This window comes from Stenella coeruleoalba, assembly GCF_951394435.1.
Source record: "Stenella coeruleoalba genome assembly, chromosome: 15".
Classification (NCBI taxonomy): Eukaryota; Metazoa; Chordata; class Mammalia; order Artiodactyla; family Delphinidae; genus Stenella; species Stenella coeruleoalba.
In genome coordinates, this window is record NC_137161.1 from 52771758 (window position 1) to 52784441 (window position 12684).

The following is a 12684-nucleotide window of genomic DNA, read 5'->3' on the forward strand; positions in this document are numbered from 1 at the left end:
CGGCAGTGAAAGCTCCGTGTCCTAACCACTGGACTGCCAGAGAATTCCCTACAGATACTTTTTATTGATCCTAATTCCCTCTCACTTCTAAGGTCCTTTCTCCAAGGCCATGAATTGCTATGACTTTCTTTTTTCACATTTCTTAGGTGAACATTGAGATAAGACAAGCTGAAGTGTATTTCTCTCAAAATGTAATGTTTGAGATTGGGGGAAAAAATTTGCAAGACATAGCTAAAGGATTAGTATTCCTAATATGTAAAGGGCTCTTTCAGAATATTGAGAAAAAGACTAACAGCTCATTAGAAAAATAGATCAAGGTGAGAAGAGGAAATGCAAGTGACCAGCAAATGTTTCTTGCTGGCGATCAGGGAAGTGCAGGTGGAGCCAAGGAGATGCCTGAAGTTCGCCACACATTTCAGAGATGGGTTCAGGCCCTGCTGACAGGCTTGTGGGACGTGGCACTCGTGTGCACTGATGGTGGATGTGGAAACCACCCTGGCCACAGCTGCAGTGGCTGTTCACCTGCACATATGCCTCTCTCTGTGGGGATGTAGCCTATAGATCACACCTGGAAAATAGCACATGTACAGGGTGTCCCTTGGAGCCTGTGTGTAATAAGAAAGGACTGGACAGCCTCAGTGACCACCAGGAGTGAGTTGTCTGAAAAATACACTGATGAGGAGTGCTCTCTGAGATTATTAAATTGTTAAAAACAAAATAGCAAAAGCCACAGAACTGTGTGCACGGTATGCTACCTGGGCTTATTGAAAACTTGTAATGCACAGATGGATGGCTTGAAATGTGTGTCTGTAAAAGTAGGATACACAAGTATATCACTACAGCTGTGCATCTATGGAAGGTACTTGGAATGGTTAGGGGCCAGGGGTGAGGGGGACATTTAACTTTCACCGTACCTTCATTTTTTACTTTAGAATTTTTTTTTAAATAAATTTATTTATTTACTTATTTTTGGCTATGTTGGGTCTTCGTTGCTGCACATGGGCTTTCTCTAGTTGCGGCGAGCAGGGGCTATTTCTGTTTGTGGTGCATGGGCTTCTCATTGCAGTGGCTTCTCTTGTTGCAGAGCATGGGCTCTAGGCGCATGGGCTTCAGTAGTTGTGGCGCACGGGCTTAGTTGCTCTGCGGCATGTGGGATCTTCCCGGACCAGGGCTTGAACCTGCATTGGCAGGGGGATTCTTAACCCCTGCACCACCAGGGAAGTCCCTACTTTAGAATTTTGTACCATACGCACATAGGACCTTTTCAAATAAATATAGCACATAAAATTGTATTTTTTAAAAAGTCTTTTTATTTATTTATTTATTTGGCTGTGTCGGGTCTTAGTTGCGGCATGCGGGATTTTTAGTTGCGGTATGCATACTCTTAGTTGCGGCGTGCGGGATCTATTTCGCTGACCAAGGATCGAACCTGGGCCCCCTGCATTGGGAGTCTTAGCCACTGGACCACCAGGGAAGTACCTAGCACATAAAATTTTAATTTTAATAAATATTTGTCCTAGCAAGTCCACCTTTGGGAATCTGTCTTAGAAAAAAGAATTAAGACATCAGAACAGAAGGACCTATGTGAAGAGATTTTTTTCTTCACCGAAACAAAAATTAAATATTAAAATGGAAATTGAAATCTATATATATTGGTCTGGAGGAATGTTCATGATGTATCATGAAGATGAAAGGGAAAGCAAGTTGCAGAGCGATAGTATAATATATTGTCATTATAAAATTTTTACTTAAAAAGTTTTTTATGGAGAGAAAGAGAGAGTGAGTGAGCGAGTTGTGGGAAAGAACACCTCAAACTGAGCTACCAAGAGCTGGTCACCTTGGGAATCACGATGAGGGGGGAGATTAATAATTTTTTTAATATATGTTTGTATCCTTTGATTTGCTATAACAACAGGTATTTGATAATTTACCAAGAAAAAAACCCCCAAGGATGTTAGGTTAAATAAAAAGGTAACCGATTTCCAGTGCCCAGTGAGGAGCTGATGGGAGTGGCCACAAATTGTAAGGCCCCACCAGCTGTGTGAGGGGCTGGGAGCCGGGGAGGCTCCTGGAGGACTGGGGTGGGAGGGGCTGGGGGGGGTGGGGAAGAAGAGACCCCTGGGTGGGAGCATGAGCAGCACCAGTACCTGCGAGAGGAGCAGCTTGCCTCCTTGCTCCCAGGGTACCTGTGATGGGGGCTGGGGACAGTGGGGGGGCCCTGGGAGACAGAGAGGCCAGTGCTGCTTCTCCCTTGGAGTGGGCAATGGCAGCTCTGGGTGGGGGTTGCATCCAGTCGTCACTTTCCTCTTTCTTTCTCTGCTTTCCCAGCTGTCCCTTTTGTAATGGGGGGGGGGTACTCTTTTTAAAGCATATTTGCTCAGCTCCCAGGAGTTTCGGGAACTTCTGTAGAGAGGCAGCATCTCATTTTTCAGCCTCATATAATCAGGTTTGTGGTTTGGGATTCAGAAGTCGGTGCGCTCTAAGTCAGATTAACAGTTTGAGCTCCTGCACTTGTGTCTTTAGGCAGTATGTTTTAGCGCATGTGCACGCAACACGTGAATCTTTGGTGAAATGTTTCTCGTGCACATTGTGGTCCCAGGACCTCGCTGTCAGGGTTTACCGGTGTCTAAGGCTCCCATTTTTCTTCTTTTTATCAGGAAACCATAAATACAGGCCCTTTTGTGATGCGCTCCACATGTCGGAGGTGTGGTGGCCGGGGCTCCATCATCACGTCTCCTTGTGTGGTGTGCAGAGGAGCAGGAGAAGCCAAGCAGAAGAAGAAGGTGGTGATCCCTGTGCCTGCCGGTGGGTCTGGGGCTCCTCCACGCACCGGGGCTGGGAGCCGGGGCCATCGTGTCCTTGTTTCTGGAGCCCAAACTCGAGGAGGAACCAGGGTCTCCTTGCGTTTTCCACTGCACCAGTTATCCTTAAAATCTGCACCCATGTCATGTGGGGAGATGGAACCCGATGTGACTGCTCTGCTTCTGTGTGAAGGACTCCCCCATCTCCTCCATCTTCTGTCCCAAGGCCAATGTCGTCCCCACTGACAGCCCAGCGGGCAACACCACCCCCTCCTCCTGCCTCCAGGGCCAGCTTGTGCCTGCTCTCCCTAACTGGCTCCTGTTCCTAGGGTAGTGTTTCCACTGTGTGGTCTGGTCATGTCTCTCATCCTGTTGAAGACACTGCAGTGACTCTCAGGGGCCGAGAAATGGCCTCCCCTTCCAGCCCCTGCTGGTCTCAGCCTCCGCTCTTTTTAGTCTCCCCCTCATTACCTGCCCTGCAGCTTCCTGACTTTCACGTAGCCCCTGCCTCCCAGAACAGAGCCTTTGCATACGCCATTCCCCGGTGACTGAAGCTCACTGTCCACCTTCTTTTCAGTAGGTTAACTCTGTTCTCCCGGAGCTCCCAGCTCAAGTGTCACTTCCCCAGGGGAGCCTTCTGGAACCTCCCTGTTCCTTAGATGTTCCTTTGTCTGGAGCTGTGATCTTTTCTTTCTAAGAACACGTCTCTGTTTGTAGCGATACATTTGTTAGTATTGTTATTTGGCTAATAGCTGTCACCCCAATTAGACTCTAAACTCACTGAGATACGAGGTGGACCTGGCAGTAAACCGAAGAAATGAATAGAAGGGGCTTTTGTTCAGTTATCAATTATTGTATGTTGCACCTTTGGAAAGTTATTCTTGTTTTAAGTTATACTTGTTGCTATCTTCGGTAGTTGTGTTATTCCTTGTTAACAGGAAACAGAAAAGAGTAAGTTGGTGGGTTGTAAATGGATCTAGCATAGAAAATGCCTTGGGAGGTCCCAAAATAATCGTTCTCTTTTGAACTTTTGTTTTTACTTACAGGAGTCGAGGATGGCCAGACTGTGAGGATGCCTGTAGGAAAAAGAGAAATTTTCATCACATTCAGGGTAGGTTCTCTGTTTGCACAGCTTCTGTCAGGCCCTTGCTCTCCTGGAGAGGGTACGGCCCAGGCTTCTCATAGGAGAGGTAGGAGCTTCACAGAGTGTCTGGCCATCTGAGTTTCCAAGATGAGCAGTGACCACTTTGACAGGGTGATTAAACGTGTGTTACATCAAGCTTTTGTGCTAAATGTGGAGAGAACAAAGTTTCCTCGAGGTGTTTACAAGTTGGACTCATAAAAATACAGAAAACATCTTGTATTTTTTATGTATCAAATTGTTCATAGGGACAAACAGTGCCACAGCTACAGTTTTACGTACAATGTGCAGGGCAAACCCACTTTTCTGAGGTGAGGGAAACATGAGAGGAGGTGGCGCCTTCTGCCAGCGATTCCACCAGACGTGTACCCAAGGAGGTGCAGTTCGCAGAGGCAGGGTGTGTGACAGCCTCGTTAACAACAGCGAGACAGTGACAACAGTCTGCTGTCCTTGGAGAGGAGAATGGTGAGTGGTCTGCACTGTGGGCCCAGGGCACCTCAGAGCAGGAGGCTCGCGCTACACATGTCAGCATGAGATGTCCTGGGACTTCTCAGTTACGAACAGGGAGAGAGCAGGTTGCAGGGCGAGGGAAGGAGGTCATCTGTGTAAAACTTTAAACCATGTGAGGTGGTGTTATGTATTGTTTAGGGGCATGTAAACATGTAGGAAAAGTAAACAGATGCTTGTAGGAATGATACCTACTAAATTGGCCTGGTTACTCTGGAGGGGTGAGCTGGAGGTGGGGAGAAGTCACCTGTGTCCTAATGTTCTGTTACCTAAGCTGGGTTGTGGAAACACCGTGTGTTATTTACTTTGCTGGTTTACGTATATGTGAAATATTTTATAATTTAAAACAAAAAAATAATGTAAAGGGTGAGTCTTCTAGACTGAGAAATCGAAGACAAAGGCAGCGGGCTGGAAGCCAATCTATAAGGAAGGCTTGGTAGAGAATTCAGATTGTTCGCAGCTGATGATAGAGAAGAAAAAAAGAAGAAATCACTGGAAGGCAAAGAACGTCTTTGACACACAAAAAATAGTGCTTATAAAATCAGAATAATTCCAGTGTTGTCAGTCTGACTTGAAGGTAGTTTGTACCAAATGACTCTGGAAAGTAAACCGTTTTCGCCTTTGTAGATTGTATTAGTCTGTGTTTCTTTATACTTTCCAATAAAGATTTTTATTTTTTTAATGTTCAGAAGCTGATTTTACTTTTTTACTTCCCTCAACAGTTGAACAGCTTGATCTGAGATGACACTCTTGCATTGCAGTGGAGTAGGAACCTGCCCTGTAACTCCCAGAGCCTGGGGGCGTGGTTGCTTTGGTGAAAGTACATTCTCTCCCTGACGCTGTGCTCTGAGCTGCTGAGATGCGTCTGTTGCCCGCTCTCCAGAATAACTTCTCTGAGCGTAACCCCCTCTCGTGCTTGGCTGTAGGTGCAGAAAAGCCCCGTGTTCCGGAGGGACGGTGCAGACATCCACTCCGACCTCTTCATTTCCATAGCTCAGGCCATTCTGGGAGGCACCGCCAGAGCGCAGGGCCTGTATGAGACCATCAACGTGATGGTAAGAGGACAAGTGTGGCCTCGCCACCCTTGTATTTCCTTGTTCTTTTTTTCTGAAACGGGAAATGGCTGAGAAGTGGCTGGAACCTGGGAACAGCCAGCCTGTCGGGGATTCGAGGAGACAAGCTGGGTGTGGGGGGGAAGGAGGAGTGTTGGCTGTGCCTTGGGTGTGACTTGGCAGGGAAGGGAGTTCCCGGGCCATGTCCACTGCTGCCGGGCCGGGGAGCAGCCTCAGTGGTGCCCCAGTTGGCTCTGCCTCCTCCCAGGTCTTGCTCTCCATGCTCCCTCACTCCTGCTCTGGGCTTGCCGCCCCAGACTCCCTGCCCTCAAGGCCGTCACAGGCTCTGCTCGGGATGGACCTGGCTTAGCCAGTTTCCGTGTGGTGTCTGGTGGGTTTGGTCTAGAAACCTGAATGGAGTTCTTTTTGGGAATAAGATTGTCTTCACGTAGTGAAATGTTTTCATTTGGGCAACTGGAAACCAAGGAAAACCAGAGATTCCTTTCTTTCTTTATAGATTCCCCCTGGGACTCAGTCAGACCAGAAGATTCGCATGAGCGGGAAAGGCATCCCCCGGATTAACAGCTATGGCTATGGAGATCACTACATTCACATCAAGATCAGAGTTCCAAAGTAAGCGCTGCTCAGCTGTGGCGAGGCCCGCCCGATCTCTGCAGCTTTCAGCACTGGGCAGGAGCCGCTTGAGGGCTTCTTACCTGCTGAGTTGGTGCTGAGCGGCATGGTGGTTCAGCGCCGAGCCCGACTGCCCGACCTGTGTGACTCTGCTGCCATAAGCGCTGAGGCTTAGGCAGGTTACTTCTCGCTCTAAGTCAAGTGTGTCCTGCCCGGGCGCTCCTTCTGAAAGTGGACGTAATACAAAAGCTCGACCTCGTTGAGTTGCTGGAAGATTAAAGGAATAACCCATAGGGAATGCTTAGCTATTGCTGCTGCTGTTGATTTTGTTATTATTGTTCTCAGGTTGCCTGCCATCTGGTGGGAGAGACCTATAACCAGATAGTGGTGGGTGATGTCTGCGGTGTCTGGGAGAAAAGTCCAAGCCGGGAGCTGTGGGCATCCGAAGCAGGGCATGCCAGACTCCACTTGGGAGGACTGGGTTTCCAGCCCTCTCTTTAATTAGATCATTTCCATTTTGTTCCCCCCTGTAAACTATTTAGCATAGCCACAGTGGCAGTTGTTTAGAACAAGTTAGGGTAGTTCAGGAGGTTTATTTTACGGAAGCTTTGAGGGTGTGGGCTCTTGGATTCAGGGTGTGTCCTGTGCCTGGGTTGCGGGTCTTGCATTTCCCACATGCTGTATGGGGACTGGCCGCGTCCACGTCCTTTAAAGAGCTGCCCAGAGGAAGCACTCTGACACTGACTGTGCTCGGTCCACAGGAGACTGACAAGCCGGCAGCAGAGCCTGATTCTGAGCTACGCTGAGGATGAGACCGATGTGGAGGGGACAGTGAACGGCGTCACCAACACAAGCACTGGTAAGGTGGCCCAGCGACCTGTGGGAGCCCCCAGCCCCTCGGAGGGTGGACGGTTCAGAAGCGTGTTGGGGTTTCCACTTGGGCAGAGCAGAGTAGAAAGAGGAGAGCTGAGGGCTAGGAACGGCAGGGGCAGCCGCGCTCCAGAGTAAAGCTGTTCCCCCTTCCTCTGCACCTGTGCTGCTTGCCGAGGTTAGCAAGTTCCACGATGCTTCCTGCCAGGTATCAGCTGTGTGTCTCAGAGGGCTGCTCTCCTGAGTTCTATCCTTGGTTCTGCCACTTGCCTTGTGACCTTGGGCACATCCCTACCTGAGATCACCTTGTAACCACTAAAGGAGAAGATGGGTTGGGAGGCTTAATGCATTCCTCTCCCAGAAAGCTTCTCCAGGATTTCAGAGTGTCCTGTAAACAACTACTACAGCAATGAAGGACCGTGGTCACATTACCCCAAATCTGCCTGTTCATAGCAGGCTTAAATTCTGAATTCCTAGGGCAATGAAAAACAAAACACCTTATTTACCCTGAGCTTAAACATCATAGGCCCTCTGTAGAGTGGAGTTAAATATTGGTGATTTGATGCCAAAATGCCCACAGGCAGAAGCTTTGACCACGGGAACCTCAGCCACAGCCCTCCTCCCATGGGATGGGGCTGCTCTCTGTTCTCTGTCGGTTGGGCCTCTGCTGGGGCCAGGACAGGCCGTGCCAAGGGTGAATTGGCTTCAGCTGCCCAACATGTTGCTTCCTCCTTGCATCATTTTGTTTTTGTCTGGGTCCTGGATCTGCCTCTCACCTTCTCAGAGCTTGAATGGCATTAGATCAGTGTATGGTCATTCAGAGCAGGTGATTGGAGTGGGGGGTGGGGGCTTGGCCTTGCACCCCGGGGTAGGGGTGGGGGTCCCAGCAGCAATAGCCTTTGCATGGACTTGGCTGAGCTCGTTTTGTTTTTGTTTTTTGTGTTTTTTTGGCTGTGCCATGTGGCTTGTGGGTTCTGAGTAACCAGACCAGGGATCGAACCTGCACCCCCTGCATTGGAAGCGTGGAGTCTCAACCCCTGGACTGCCAGGGAGGTCCCCTGAGTTCCTGTTAAGTCCAGGGGACCAAGTCCTCCGTGAAAAAGCAGCTGCCACAAATCCTGTCTGTGGCCAACTAGGCACCAAGTGGGCACTTACTTTAGTGGTTTCGTTCTTAGACTTTTTTCATATTTTCTGTTAATATCCCTTGAACTAAAAGGAAGTGGGAATGGTTGTTCCATGTAACTCTACTTATGCACCTCTAGCTTCTTCCTGAGTCCCAAATTTTTCCGCAGTCATGGAGCATGTGAGATTTGTTCTGCAGCCAGTTCTCAGCTGTGCCCCCTCCCACATTGGGAACTTGAGGTCCACCTGGGCCTTGTTCACTATATTTGGATGTCAGTTATTAGTCATCACCAGTTGTTGTCTTCAGTCCCTTTCTGAGAGCTTAAATTGGGAGTTGATCATGCAGTCAGCTTATGAGTGTTCTTAGAACCGTCATTATTTTCATGGTTCTTTGTCCTGTTAGCTCATTCCCTGTCCCCTTGTTCAGCCAGGATTTATTGGGACGCTCCTGTGTGCCAGACACTTTGCCAGTTCTTCCTTTAAATGTTTATTGACATAATTTTGTTAACTAGAGCGTAACTTTACATAGGCATTGGGTGCATTTGTGAAAAGTGTTTATAAAGTAAAATGAGTATGCCGAATTACTATTTTTTCTACTTCTGTTGTCATTTCAGAATTGTATTCCAGTGGGAAATTTGGCTGCCAGACATAATTCTTTAAAAGGCATTTAAGAATCTTAGTAATGGCTTCAAAGAATGCATTGTCAGTCAGTCTGCTACCTGGGTGTGGTTAAGCCTCTTGTTACACTGTGAAGAAAGTTACCTTTGCAGTCCACGTGTGAAAACACACCAGTGTACAAAATTCCCCTCCTGTCAACTTCCTTAAGGTGACTCCTATTTATTTAAGTAGAGCCTGAATCTCTTTCATTGAAGTTTTACTAGAAGCAGTTGCTTGCAGTCATCAGTGGTTCTTGGGCTAAAGTGTCATTTCTTAATAGCCTCTAAGTGAGATAGTCATCGGAGACTGTCACTGCAGATACAAACGGATTCCTGGGTGTCTTTGCTTTCATTACGGGAAGGCATTTGGAATAGTTACAATTATGTAGGAAACTGACCTAAAGTTTTTGGTGGGTTTAGTATCCCTTGTTTACTTTTGTTCCCTAAAGCCCCTGCTGAAAACCCTAATGTCTGACCCTGGCTTCATTCCCAGTGTGTGAAGCAGAAGACCGTAGTGAGCTTGGGACCCTTAGTGCTCTCGGGGGCCTGGGGTGCTCTGAGGTACCACGTGGCCTTTTGGGTTTAGAGACAGTGTGGCTCATTGTTTGTGTTTCTGGATCATCATTAATTCCTGTGACAACCCACATACGTACACTTAGCTGTCGTGTAGGAGCCTGTTCCATAGCTCATTATTTGGGGATCCCACTGTGTTCTCTTCTCTGACAAGCTGACAGTTGACTATAGAGCCCCTTTATCTAGGCAGGGTGGAGGCAAGAGGAAGATGAGGGAAGAGACATTTTAGTGGAACAAGGGGTGCTCCACTGGCTCAGTCTGTGCGTGTAGACGGCTCAGGGAGTCAGGCTGTGAGTGTAGACCCACACCTCTACCTGTAGGGTGGGTCCAGTCCTCAGAAGTCATCCTGGAGTCCTGTTGGCTTCTCTGTTTCTTCACACAGATGGTCATTGAGCATTTGCCACGTGATAAGCAATGCACAGAGAGACAGGGTCCCTGCCCCATCCAGCTTACAGTGTGAGTGGGGAGGACAGGGCAAGCACTGAACCCCCAAATAAGTGTTAGACCTTGCTTATAACACTAGGGGTTTGTGACTGTGGAGAAAGGTGGTACACATTCCCAGAATGAATGTTACCTGGTTATTCTTCATTTTGTAAAGGGCCATCAAACACTTATGACTGGGAATCGCTGCCTGTAGGCTGGGAGCATGTCCTCTTTGAATCCCCTGCACGTGCACAGCGCCTGTTAGCTGAGTTTATCTGAATTCATTTTCCTTCTGAGGGATGGAAATGTAACCCCTGCTCGGGCAAGCTGCGTGTGGTCTGATAGAGGAGTCCTGTGCCTCGGGTCTGACCTCTGCCTGAGGTTGGCTGAGCAGCCCCTCCGCTCTGGTCACCTCCTGAAGGTGCAGACTGGAAACGCTCATGCAGTGCCTGTGCAGCTGGAGGGATCATGGGCATTTCCTGTTTATCCTAAGTGCAGGAATCATGTGCCAGCTTGTATCCTGTAATGAAACCAGAAGGCACCTGAGTGCTTAGGACATCCTATAAGGACACATCCCTCCTCCCATGAGCCAGAAAAGTGACGTAGGTATAGACTGCATCATCCGTGTGCAGAGGCTCACAGTTTATCCCTGACTTTCGGTTCAGAATTTTAAATTCAGTGTTTAAATCCTTTGATGTCCCTGTCAGTAAGCCTTATTCCTGAAGGAGCCCACATTTAAAATATAGAGAGATAAGAATGTGTTCTGGTGGCAGGGGGTGAGAATTTCCAGGTGTGTCTGTGTTCTGTTTTATTTTTTGGTTTTGAATCATTAACCCGCTAACTAGGTATTTATTCTGGCTCTCCCAGACTTTGGCCAAACGCTGTGGCCCCGGGGCATGACTGCAGGGACAGCAGAGTGGGGGTGGGGGTGATGGTGGTCACTGAGTGTTTCTGTGCCCCATTGTGACTAATAGTTAAGAGCTTGGGTTCTGCTATCAAATGATTCAGGTCCCAGCTCTGCCATTTTTAGCTATAAAGCCTTAGGCAAATTTCTTCACTTCTGAGCCTCAGTTACCTCATCTATAAATTGGGGATAATAGTAGCATCTACTTCATAGGGTTCTTCTGTGATTAAATAAGATCATGTGGATAAAGCATTTGGCACGATACCTGGCACATGTTAAAAGCTCCATCAGCAGCAGTAACTCATAGTGTGAGACACACACATACGTGCACACACACACAGACTTGCTGTCCCCTCACCAAGGACATAACAAAATTCAATACTTTTGCCATGCCTTGCCTTGTCCGAGGAGGCCCAGGAAATTTCTGGTTTGTGGATTCCTTTGTGTTAGGAGAGTCCTTTTTTGTTACTTAAGTCTTTATGTAAGAAAAGGGGACGTGAAGGACTGAAGGAGGGCACACCTGGCCTTGTAACCTGCGGCCATGGATGCCTCTCACAGGGGCCTGCCGCCGTGACTGTGCAGTGCCCGGGTCCTCACCTGGGGAGCCCTGGGCATCGGGCTTTTGTGGTTGCTCAGACCTCTGTCAGCACATTCTTGTTTGGGGCCACCGCTATCTCTCTGAGGACATTCCTGACTTAGGAGAGCACATCAGGTCCAGAGGACGGCCCGGGGGGCTGTACCCAGGACAACCTGCCCCACCCCTGCTGGGGGCCTGTTGCCCAGAGCTTTGGGCCTCTCACCAACAAAGGCGTCTTAGACTGAGATCTTGGAGACGTGACCATTTTGTACCCTCGACGTGCTGTACTTGATGTACATCTCCTAGCATGTTGAGATGTGCTAATTCTCCTAGCACAATGAAAAATATTGAGTACAGTCCAGCTCATAACAAGTTGGCCCTCTGCCTCGTGGTTGGCAGGTCTTTAAAACGATGTGTTAGTGCAGCAGAGTTGCTCTCAGTGGGCCCTCAAGAAACAGCAGATCAGCCTCCCTTTATCTGGAGCATTTGGAGCCAGATGCTTGCCCAGTGACACACAGGGTCCTCGGCTGCCATTGTCATAGATGAGAAGTGCGCATGTCCTGGGATCCCCAGGTGTCCCGGAGACGGTTTGTGTGCCCCGACAGGCTGTGGAAGCTGGTTGGTTGGTCTTGGTGCGTGTTCTTCACTTCTCAGAGCCGGTGAGTGAGAGCCTGGACTTTGGCATCTGACTGCTTGGGTCTCATCTCGGGCCTCCTGCCTGCTTACCGGCTCTGTGACCTTGGGCATGCCACCTAACCCCTTTGTGCCTCTGGTTTTTGGTTTTTTCATCTGTGGAACTTACCTGTAAGGTTAGCCTAAGGATTGAACGAGCTAATGTGGATGCCGTGTGGCCTGGCCCAGAAGACATCTGGCACTTGGCTCTATTTCTATTACGGTTGTTAAGGTAGAGACAGCTCCTTTTTGTCCCTTTCTATTTCTTGTCTTCCTTTCGAGGGCCAGTGACTCGAGGAGCAGTTGGGATGCTCCGAAGTGCTGAGTCATCTGACAGGCGGGGCAGCCCTGGCCAATCGGGGTGCAGCCCCCTCTCCTCTCCGGGTGGCGCTTGGTGGCTCCTTCAGTGGCGAGCCCTGGGTAGCCAGGCGGGACCTGGGATGGGACACATGGAGGTGTGCGCCCTTGACCCCAGTTCTCTCTGCTGTTTGTGCCCAGGTGGTAGCACCATGGATAGCTCCGCAGGAGGCAAGGCTAGGCCTGAGGCTGGGGAGGACAAGGAGGGACTCCTTTCCAAACTTAAGAAAATGTTTACCTCCTGATATCCCAGCCGAGGTAGGAAAACCCCTGAGGTTCCTCCCCTTTTTGTTCCCCTCTGTGAACTAATCCGTTTTCTGTCACTTTAACCAGTATCGTCCCCCCACACCCAGAGTTGAAGAGGTTCCAGTCTCAGGCGTGGTGTGTCTGGCTCCC

The 12684-nt window shown here is 49.0% G+C and overlaps 1 protein-coding gene across 2 annotated transcripts in view; it reads left to right on the plus strand.

Annotated features, from left to right (window-relative positions):
* Positions 1-12684, plus strand: part of DNAJA3 (DnaJ heat shock protein family (Hsp40) member A3) — a gene marked incomplete at its 5' end in the record, with an annotated part of 31293 nt that overhangs the window by 16660 nt on the left and 1949 nt on the right. The window contains 6 exons of one of the 2 annotated variants that reach the window (XM_079945819.1): positions 2658-2805; positions 3848-3912; positions 5376-5504; positions 6019-6134; positions 6896-6993; positions 12430-12546. In XM_079945819.1, coding sequence (XP_079801945.1) covers positions 2658-2805; positions 3848-3912; positions 5376-5504; positions 6019-6134; positions 6896-6993; positions 12430-12533 — 660 coding nt within the window. In that variant the 3' untranslated portion in view covers positions 12534-12546. The remainder of the gene's footprint in view (positions 1-2657; positions 2806-3847; positions 3913-5375; positions 5505-6018; positions 6135-6895; positions 6994-12429; positions 12547-12684) is intronic. The other variant, XM_079945820.1, reaches the window with a different exon arrangement.